This window comes from Rhea americana, unplaced genomic scaffold (assembly GCF_003343005.1).
Source record: "Rhea americana isolate MKP2758 unplaced genomic scaffold, rheAme1 scaffold_7, whole genome shotgun sequence".
NCBI lineage: Eukaryota > Metazoa > Chordata > Aves > Rheiformes > Rheidae > Rhea > Rhea americana.
This window is the reverse complement of record NW_028186867.1, coordinates 7,705,007-7,715,470: the sequence shown is the minus strand read 5'-3', so window position 1 is coordinate 7,715,470 and position 10,464 is coordinate 7,705,007. Positions and strand designations below refer to the sequence as shown.

Sequence of the window (10,464 nt, the reverse complement as noted above, 5' to 3'; positions counted from 1 at the left end):
AAAAAAAAAAAAAAAAAAAATCCAATCATGCTTGGAATTGCATTTTTTTGTTGTTGTTGTTTGTTTGTTTTTTGTTTTTTACAGTAAAACAGCTTTTTCTTTGTATTAGAGTTGTTGATTTGCTTCAAATTTTGTTGAAATTGGCTTAAATATTTTCAGCTGAGGTTCTTTATCGTTTGAAATGCCTGGCCAGAATTTTCTGAACTTGTGCTGCAGGGTTTTTCCACTCAGTTTTGTGTTGGGATGAAAACAATTTTGGTCTGTTGGGATTTCTGTTCTGGGGCAAGAGGTTCCAGTTTCCRAACAGCTAGAGTTGATTGAACGCTGGAAAAAGTGGAAAGTACCTTTCARTCAACTCGTATGTTGCTTTGCCGTTCTGCAAGTTCTTTCAAGTCTTTGTCAAGACCTTTCAGTGTCTTTTCCTGTTTTCTTTACGTTAGATGGAAATACTGCTATAAACTGAAGCGAATAGTTGAGAGGAGAATTATGTGACACTGTAATGGCAAATAAATCATTCTATGAAGCATTTTGCATGGAAATTCCTGGAGAATCTAGTATTGCCTACAGTAACATCCCCAGCATAGTATATAGCGGAAGCAGTTTTACAGATGAGAATGTTTTTGAAAGGTGTTTTTCTTTCAACTGGGATTTTGTTTGCTTACTCTAATAGATGGAAGTATAGTCCACTGTCTTGCAGAATATATTCAAAGCATTTGTTAAATTGGTGCTTTRAACAAAAGTGCAGGAAATTGTTTTTCTTTCCCCTGCTACCCCCTCCAGGTGATAAGTTACGTATGTTCAGTAATACTCCTAAGATCTTTGCAAAGAGGTTTTACACATACAACTTTTTTGTTTGTTTCTATTGTCTCTTGTTACTGTCTCTATAGGTAAGAAATCTCTGCTATATGGTCAGCAGGAGAGAGAAACTAAAGTTATCTCACAGTAAAGTACATGAACAGGTCTTCAATTTGCAAGTCCAGCTCATTAATCAGGAAATTGCTGCAGGTAATCATATAAATGTAAAATGTATTTGAACTATAACTCTTCATACCACTGCATATATATATATATATATATATATATATATATATATATTACATTTTAAATCCACCTTGAAAAATTCTGAGCAATGTATTTTTTTGTAACTAGTATGTTTAGAGTGAAATCTATACTGTTCTCCGCCACTTAAAGTAGGTTTAATTAGTAAGAGCAGYTTTTTAAAAAAACTGTTTTAGATCAGAATAGTACTTTGTGGAAGCAGCAGTACTCTAAAGTAATTTGTGTTTTTTTGTAAATTTTTTAAAAATATCTATTAAATTTATTTTGTCTCTTTACAAATACAGGTGTTTTTTTTTAAGTTCAGTTAGCTTGATAGGCACTTTGCAATGATGGTATATGCATATGCTATCATAAAGACTCTAAAGGATTGGGATGAAAAGCGTTTTAAAGAATAGGGGATTTTATAATACAAAGCAGAGAATTGAACTAAGTCCATAAAACTCAGTTTGAAGCATTGTTTTTTCTCTATCCAAAACTGAATCTGAACCTTTTTAAAAAAAGTTTTGTTGGAATAACTTCAGTCATATCTCAGAACTGATTCAATTTGCTGGCATAAAGCCCTATTAAAAGGGCACATTGTTGTTTTTAATGGAAGTGCTAAAATGCGTACCTAAATTCTGAAATAATAGATAATTTAGAACAGTTTTCACTTTCATGACTTTTGTGTCCTAAAGTAGTTTCATGCTAATTGCTTGCAAGTGCTTATTATTGAATGTGCTTCTGATGAACTGTAAAACATGTTACAGGTAATAAAACAATTAYGCTTTTGTGCCCCATCCACTTTTTCTCTTATAGGCCATACCCTGACAAGTGCACTAGAGAACACACTGTTCTACCCACCTCCCAGGATCACCCTGAAGTTAAAAATGCCCAAATCAGCACTAGGAGATTGCAGAAATAACTCACTGAAGCCTGGCAACAGACCACTTTCTCCTGACAATAGCACTATTTACAGCAAAAGGAGCACGCAGATGTCAAAGGAGTCATTTGAAATTAAAGCAAAATCTTACTCCAGGTATCAGCACGACAACCGAAGTAATGGGTTGCTGGGAGGTATCGGCAAGCCTAGGAGCGAAGCAAAAGATTCTGGCCCTGCGCAGATGCCGGAGTTTCACCGGGGCCAGCCCACAGGGAAACCCTTGGCACTTCAAGCTGCTCTGCATGGTCAGACTTCCATTGGGAACGGGAGGATGCAGCAGGAGAACTTGAGGCTGGCTGCCAAGTCCAATGGTTTGATGGGCAGGGCTGGAGATGTAAGCCAGAGAGACAGCTCTAGCCAGACGCCCTATGAACAAGAGTCTGTGCTTACAGCTCATTTGGCCAGCCAGAGTGGTTTTAGGAAATCCACCATAGAACATTTTAGCCGGTCCTTTAAGGAGGCTACCAACAGTTTGGTGAGGACCACAGAAGACCTTCGGTGCTGTGAAAAGCCGATGAGAAGACTTGCTACAAAAGATCGCTTGTGGAGCAAGCAGACACTGGAAGGTGCTCCATACCAGGACAATGACGGGTACTGTCCCGATTTAGAGCTGAGTGACTCTGAAGCAGAAAGCGACGAAAATAAAGAGCAAGTGAGGTTAAGGCGAAGCAGCTCAGAGAGAGAAAGCCCAACTAAGGACTTTGGAAGAGATTGTCACAATAGAAACAAAAAGAATATGATTTCTCACAGTTCAGTACAAAGGTGATTAGAAGCCCCTACGGGGTAACTCAGCTTCTATGTAATCCAGTGTACCTGTGCAAGGCTCAGCATCAAAAGGTTCCAGAAAACAGTACAGGACCTATGTTAGGAAGAATTGCAGTCGGGGATGGGGGGAGGGGAGAGAAATTGGAGTAGTTTTGTTCAACTGTGAATTGGCTTACAGTGTTTGGAAGGTTAATTGAGTTATTGCAAAGTCGTGTAGAAACTGATGTGTTTTATTAAAGGTTAACATCTGGGAAAGCATGAAGCAGTTAACCTTTGCATAAATTCAGGAAACTGCTTCCTCCTTGCCAGCTTTTGTGTAAGGCAACGTGCTCACATTACGGCAATTTTGTGGCAGTGGACAGGTTTTAAAGGAGTCCTTGCATTAGTCGGTAATGTGTTGCAGGAGACTGCAAATGCAGACATTGAAACTGCACCTGCAGTGAGGCTTTGATCCAGCAACACACTTAAGCACGTGTTAGAAAACTAAGCACGTGAAAAGTACTGTTGGTTTCCTCTGGGAACCAGACTGAGCTTGGATCTCRGAGCATGTGCTGGGGTGCTCTGCTGGATCAGGCCCAAAGTGACTACTAAGTGACGATCCTGTTCTGCAGGAGGTTTAGACCCATAGTGGCTTTCGCAGACTCCGTGTGGAGGGTTGGAAGCAGATATCGCCAATGCTGCCAAACTCGCTGACCTTTAGATGTGTCCTCTTTCCCTGCTCTAGCTGAAGGTTGTGTTTCCCTTACCAATAATTTGCTTATATTGTAAATATACAACTTCTAGTGCTTCATTTTTTTAATCTCTGTACATAGTTGCTTGTTGTGGGATGCACTTGTAAATATTTTACCCAGCTAACAAGTACAGATGGCTAATTTTGTGGATAGTGTTTACAAAAGTAGATGTACTACTTCAAAGAAAAATGCTATTTGACACTTAAATTTAGGCAATCACCGATGATGCCAGGTTCCTCTTGAAACTGAGATTTCATGTCTAGAGGTGTTTGAACCTGGTGCTTTTGAAATAAGCTGAAATTGAAGTAATTTTATCTGACCTTTTTATATAGGCACAAATTTTCAAACCTAGTTGCCTAAATAAGAGCTTAGTTTGAGTCTTACTTCTGGCATCTAGGGCTGTAAAATTTTTGCCAGTCATCATTTGGAATACATTTTTTTTAATTGCTGAAGATCTATGATTATATTAAGCTGCTTATCAACCTGCTGTTTCCCAAACTAAAACTCATATTACCTATTTTAAAATCAGCAGTTGTTAATCAGTATTAAAATTTCAACCAATCTTAGGGAAGCAAGAGGGGAGGAGAATCCTTTTCTGTTTGTTTGTATGATACAGGATTTTTGCTTGAATACAAACAAAACTGATTTCCAGAATTTGTTGTATTGATCAACAAAGTAACCTACACAAAGCCTGTTTTTCTCTGAAATGCTGTACATTTCATAAATATGCAAAATCCTTTGTCTGCTACATCACTAGCTGAAACAGGGCATAAGTTGTATAGGGCATACCAAATGCTGCTTTCTGTTGGAGGGTTTGTTTGGTCTAAAAGGGAAAGGTTCACCACCCAATGTAAAGATGACTATGCAGAATCCAAAAGACAACTTGGTTTTCTTCATAATCTTAACTTGCTTTATTGCTTTTAGTTTGGGAAATTGCAGCAGCATTTTGAGATTTGTTTTAAATGTTGAAAGCTCCCTAGTTGCAACAGGACTAGCAGGTCAGGGGCTGGAGGACTTTTCAGTAATGAAATAATAATAAAAAAAAAGTATACTTGGCAGTTCTGCTCTATTAGCTTTGTGCATCTTATTTTTTTTCATCTCTTGTTTTTATGTATATTTGTGTAATTTGTCTTTCTAGAGCTGTATCTTCAAAATTATCTCTTTTGGTGTAAATATGCAGTAGCATTTTAGGTTTCCACATACTTTATTTTAATGGGAAATGCTTTGTGTTCTAAGCCATGGGTCCTTCAGAATAAGTAAACAAGTGTCTTATCATTTGTACTACAGTTCTGATTCTCTTAGTTCTCCTTCAGTGGGTCATGAAAATTTATGGAGCTCATATGGGGAAGGAACACTTACTTTTGGAGGTCAGCAAGCATTCATGTTGTTTCRTGGCTGGAAGTATATGGCAGAGGAGAGGGAAAATGGTGCTGCAGCAAAACTAGCATTTCTGCTCTTCTGGGGCTATCAATTCAGTTGTTTCCAGTCTGGGCAATGGTTTTGCTAATTTTTACATGATTTTAATAGACATATGAAGGAGCCCTTGGTTATGTAGTTCTCAAGTACTGTCCCCAACGTGCATTTGCTAGTTTTAATTGTGTGTTTGGTGGCTAACTGTTTGAAGTATTACCTCTTAACCTTATTTGTCATTTTTTTTGTTTTTGCATTTTGTTTTTTTTTTTATATATATATATATATATATATAAATATATATATATTCAATTTTCCAAGATGGACTCGATCTTTTTCAGATGTCCCCTTTTTACAAGTACTTTTTCATTAAATTATGAAACTGCTAACAGTATTTTCATTTGTTGTGATTTATTCAGGGCTTTACCCTTTGTTTCTGGTAGATTGYTAAAGTATCAGTCTAACAGCAATATTGTGTCCATCAAGAATAAATTATTTCTGCAGAGTTAGCAATATTTTAACAAGCTGAAATGTCAAGGAAAATTTTTCTCCTTCAATCTCCCAAAAAAGAAATGCCAGAGGTGGTGATTGGACACTAAACTCATTTGCAGTGTATAGCAAATAGTCCAAGTCTGGCATGTATTTCTGCCTGTCTGAGCAAATATAACAGACCATTTGCTGCTCCAGTCTCACTTTTTAATATCCTTGCTTCTATCTTTGTATGAGTGTGTTTTCCCTGGCTGGGCAAATTAAGTTATAGAGGAATAGCTGTAGCTAGGCCTACCCCCTCAACGCTCCTCYTGTACACTCACGTATGTGCACAAATACATACTAGTTAGAAGCCATCATGCTGTGCATGGAAAAGACAAATGGGAGCACAGGTTGAGGCTCTGTGTAGGTTTTGTGTGGYCTTTTCTGTAGTTCCTGCTGCACCCACTGGCCAGTGCTGTAATATCCCTGGCAGGAAGAAGTAGAAGTAGSAGTAGCGATGGAGTGTCAGCCGTTTTTCAGGATCAAGATTTCTCCTTCCTAAAAGGCGTTCTTGCTATTTCCAGGCAGATGGGCTTTTTGCGATTTTTTGCCTAATGGCCTCCTAATCCCTTTGAATACATTCTGGTTGTGGCTGGGAGTGGGAAAGACGGAGCCATGGAAGGAAACTACCATCCCCTTTTGTTTTGGAAACAGCTGTTATTGGTTTGTAGAGTCTACAGATCAGATTTTCAGACAGCCACATAGGTCTGGCTGCTTGCTGATGGTAACTTGGGCCAGACTCTCAAAAGCACTAATAGGTTCTGTGCAGTGATCATGATGTGAAGCATCATGATCACTGGATTTATGTCTTTGCCCAAAGAGAAAATGATGTAATGTTTCACAGCTATAACCTGTGCTTTGGCTTTTCTATTTGTATTTGTCATCTCTATGATGTTCTCTTTGCATGATTCCCAACCTATTGAAGGAGAAACTGCAAATGTTGTTATTAAAAATATTATGCTATTTTAATATGCTATTAAAAATAACCTTAAAATTCACACCTGATTTTGAAGCGATACCTCACTGATTGCTAGGTCTAGGGATGTAGAAGACGAGAAGGACGATGAGTATGGAGACGGTCTGGACTGTCCCTGAGTTACTAAATGCTGTTAGCTGCAAAGACGATCGAATGAAATCTTAGACTGTGTGAATTTTGACCATCCTAATGATTGTTAAGATTTAGCACTACTGGGAATTGACATGTGTACTGGAAAAGCATGCTTTTGGCATGTGAACTAATGAGCAGAAGGAAGCTGCTTGCACAACCTGGCAGCTTGGCGTGCAAGGGGAAAGGCAAAGAAGAGATGGAAAACCAGATGTCATGCCTCGATGCTGCCCGGTTTCACGGCAGGGGAGCCCTGCTGTCTTTTGAGTCTTCCTTCATGGCAGTCTCGTGCTGAAGAGGTTTCTGTCCTTTCTGATTACTTGCTCGGGCTGTCCTGGGAAAATCGCTGCCAGGACTCCCTCGTTCCTGACCAGGTCAGCGCATCTGACAGCCTTCTGGCGCGACGTGACAGAGTGGATTTGAGTGACTGCGAGCACAGCTTTCTGAAACAAAACGATTTCTTTCCTCCCAAGAGCTAGACAGCAATTAGAAGTTGTTTTAAAATATCAGGTGTGCTGTGGTTAATCTCCCTGACTATAGCTTAGGTAAGCTTGTCTTGCTGCTTGCTTGTAAGTCTGTCTCGTTTGTTGTGTAAGGAGAAGCAGCCTGGGATGTTTGCCCATTAGTTTCCCTGCCTCTCTGAGTACAGCTTCCAGATAATCTTTCTCTTTTCCAGTTTGCCTGGGCAGCTCTTGGCTCTGGCTGCCTCCTCCGTCCACCTTGCCCTGCCCTTTCTCTGGGAATCTTGCCTTTTATTTTGGCCTGGGCGTCCTCTCGGCCGGCCTCGGCGCCTGGGCCCTTTGTTTTCTCCGCAGCCCTGAAGCTTGGTGTCTGCCTCGCCTAAGCTGCCTTATCTGACRCATTGTTTTAAATCTCTTAGCAGGCTCTTCAATGGCTCCTTTATGGTTTCTTTTAACTTGACCATCCTGAAGAGGCTTTTTCCAGGCCCTGTTGTTCATTCCTGGCTCCTGCTCCACCCGCCCTCCCCCGGGGAAGAGCGCTGGGCAAGGCTGGGGGGGAAAAAAAACGTATTTTGGCAGTGCCAGAACAGCTTCAGAGATGTTCTGCCAGCCAAATTGGTGGGCCAGCGTCCTGACCGAAGAGTTTCAAACCCGACACGAGGTATAAATGAWGACATTTTCAGGAGAGCTCTGGTGAGCGTAAAGCATTTGAGCTTGTGCCTATCATCAAGATGTGCCCCTCTTTTTGTCTTCCGTGGTCTCAGCAACAACAGGGAATCCRTTGGGATAGTATGTGTAAAAACAGCGTTTTATATACTGTTTGGGGAAAACGGCTGTGGTTATACAGTCAGAGGTATAGGCCCTAGAATGAGATGTGTGTGGCTGGGGGTGGGGGGAAGCCTGCTCCTAAAAACACTCCCCTCCTTTCTCTGAAGCAACTAAGTCTAGTTGCATTTTCTGTTGTCCATCTCTCTTTGTCACGCAAAGGTGGTGCAGAGTAGTTGGGGAAGCCCTGCCCTGGGGTCACCGGTGCTTTTAGGCTTCCCTTTGATGGTCGAAAGGAGCCAGGCAGGTAGTTCCCCTCCTCCTAAACTGATGTGTAGGAACAGCAGTGTTCTTTTGTCTCCTCTGAGACTGGGTATGGGTATGGCCTTTCTGCTGCCAGTTCCCATTATTCCTGTTGCCTTCTACAACAGGTTCTCCTGGCTTAAAGCCTAAGCAAAGCAGTGGCTTACAATTTGGTTACAARTGGGTAACACAGGAAACAGACTTTTCTCAAATCTTCTGATTGAACCTAGCTCCCCCAGATTTGGGCCTGAAGAAGGACTTGTGCACCAAAAAGCTGGAAATCGTAACAACATTGCTGGATGAGTAACTTGAATGTAGGACGCTGCCTCTCCCTGAAGTCTTTGGCTCCCTTAACTGTAGAACATTGTGGCTGTAATTTTGCAACTGCCATTAAATGTATCAATACTCTTTCTTGCTGAGGGAGGCAAAATAGAAATCCAGGTCACATGGGGTACAAAGAGCAGAAAAGTAAGACATTAATGAGAAATTCCTTGGCTACGCTCCCCTGAAGAATGTTTCTGAGTGCCCTTTTCCCCCTGCTGCTGGAAACGTAGCAGGACAGGCCCAGGCGAGGCAGACACTCAGGCATACTGAGACTGCTCAGCATGGCAGGCACTAGCTCCCAAACGTGCTCTGATGATCAAGAAGTTGGAGGTGCACGTGTAGGGGTGTGAGGCACACGAAACTCTCGAGAACCAGGCTTCACTGGGGTGGGTGGCATWACACTGTATCTGATTTCTTAGAGCACCACGTTCTTAGGTGAGGCGCAATTTCTTAAGACCRTGGCCAGTATATAAGAAATGATGCTCAAAAAGGTCTGCAAAACAAATTTTAATAACCAGTGAGGATACTTTTGCTAATTCCATGAGAGAAACTGGGCCTGTAAGGCTGAATAGTTCAATATAACTTAGCAGGTAAATGGTTATACTTTGGCAAGTGTTCCCACTGCAGGAGCATTTAAACATGTGACTGTGATCGTCCAGGCTAGTTAGTAAACAGTTAAGATTTCTCAGCAGTTTGATCTCTCCTGGACCTGACTGCTGCTTACTAACAAACAAAAGCTCGATCCAAACACACAGGCTCCTTCCAAGAACTGTACTTGGCTGAAAGCGAGTGCTTGGCACTGCTATCTTTTGCTTTCCAGCCAACTGATCACAGTGACAGATCTTAAATTTCCACCACCAGTGTTGCTGGTTTGTTTTCTTTTTTTTCTAAAATACAATACTAACTGCTGGTGGTAAATTCCTAAGGGGGCACTAGGGTCGCTCTAATGAGCGTAACAGCAGGGCAGGATTAGATGRGGGTCTGGGGGGTGGCTGGCTCTCCGGGCTGCAGTGCCTTTGGTGCAGTCGTGTTCCCCTGCTCAGCCTCACCTTGCCCAGCCGTAGAAGAGGACTGACGCAGACTCCCTTGGGTGCTCTGAGGCAGCCCTAAGCAAACGGGCGTCTGACACGTGGCTTTTGTGCTTCGTAGCAAGCGTATGCAAAGCCTACAGCCTCCCCGCGTCTCAGATCAGTGCAAAGAGCACTGCCATGGGCAGCCTGTTTCCACCTTCCCTRCCCTCTTCCCTCCCCAGTAAACTTCCAGAAAACCTGAGCGCCTCCCACGAAGGCTGCCCTGTTTTACCTCTCAGCAAGCCTGGATTAGCCATTATRGAAACAACAGAGTATCCTGCCACGTAACTAGAGATCCAGGCTCAAAATATTTGTCACTTTGGAAGGAGACAGAGTTTGTACTGTAACGTGCAGCTCAGGGAAGGTGTTAATTTTCTCCCAAGGTATGTGCCAACAACCAGCCTGTTTTGCTACCTCCAAACCATGCCGGCAAACGCCTAAGTCAGCAAGGAGCAGCGAGACTCACCAGGTGGGTTGAGGGTGCGAGTAGCTCCTGCTGGTGACTTCTGCGAGCTGCTGTTAGCCGTGTAGCCCAAACCATCTCATAGCATACAAGGACTGGGAGAGCAGCAAGCGTGGCCATGCTTTCTGTGAAGTGACAACTGAATTCTCACTGTACTTCTGAATTCTCACTGAATTCTTTACTTTTATGTGTGTGTATATATATAATATTATATACATATATTATATAAAATTTAAACCTCAGGATCTTCGTCCCTTGTTGTGAAGTACACGAAAAAGCCAGTGCAACTGTGGCACTTTTCTGGTTGGGTGTTTTGTCTTCTTCGTTGGCAGTCAGTGATAATTTGCTTACCTCAGGTCTGAGATGAAATCCTGCTATGTGTCGTACAACACAGCAGTGGGGACAGAAGGAGAAAAAGCAATGCTAAGCGCCTGCTAAAGTAATGCTATGCAAACCTGTAAAACAAAAACCTAATTGCTAGGCAGCTCCACAGGATTAGGGGATGGAGTATGTAAATGTGATGTTTGAGGCAAGATGACAATAAGATAATGAACATCT

General features: G+C 41.9%; 1 protein-coding gene across 2 annotated transcripts in view; it reads left to right on the top strand.

Moving 5' to 3' along the window:
• The window catches only part of JADE3 (jade family PHD finger 3), a 69,484-nt gene extending 64,211 nt beyond the window's left edge, over positions 1–5,273 (top strand). For both annotated transcript variants that reach the window (XM_085321439.1, XM_085321438.1), the window contains 2 exons: positions 888–1,005; positions 1,855–5,273. In XM_085321439.1, the coding sequence (XP_085177565.1) occupies positions 888–1,005; positions 1,855–2,744 (1,008 nt within the window). In that variant the 3' untranslated portion in view covers positions 2,745–5,273. The remainder of the gene's footprint in view (positions 1–887; positions 1,006–1,854) is intronic.
• Positions 5,274–10,464: the final 5,191 nt, after the last annotated feature.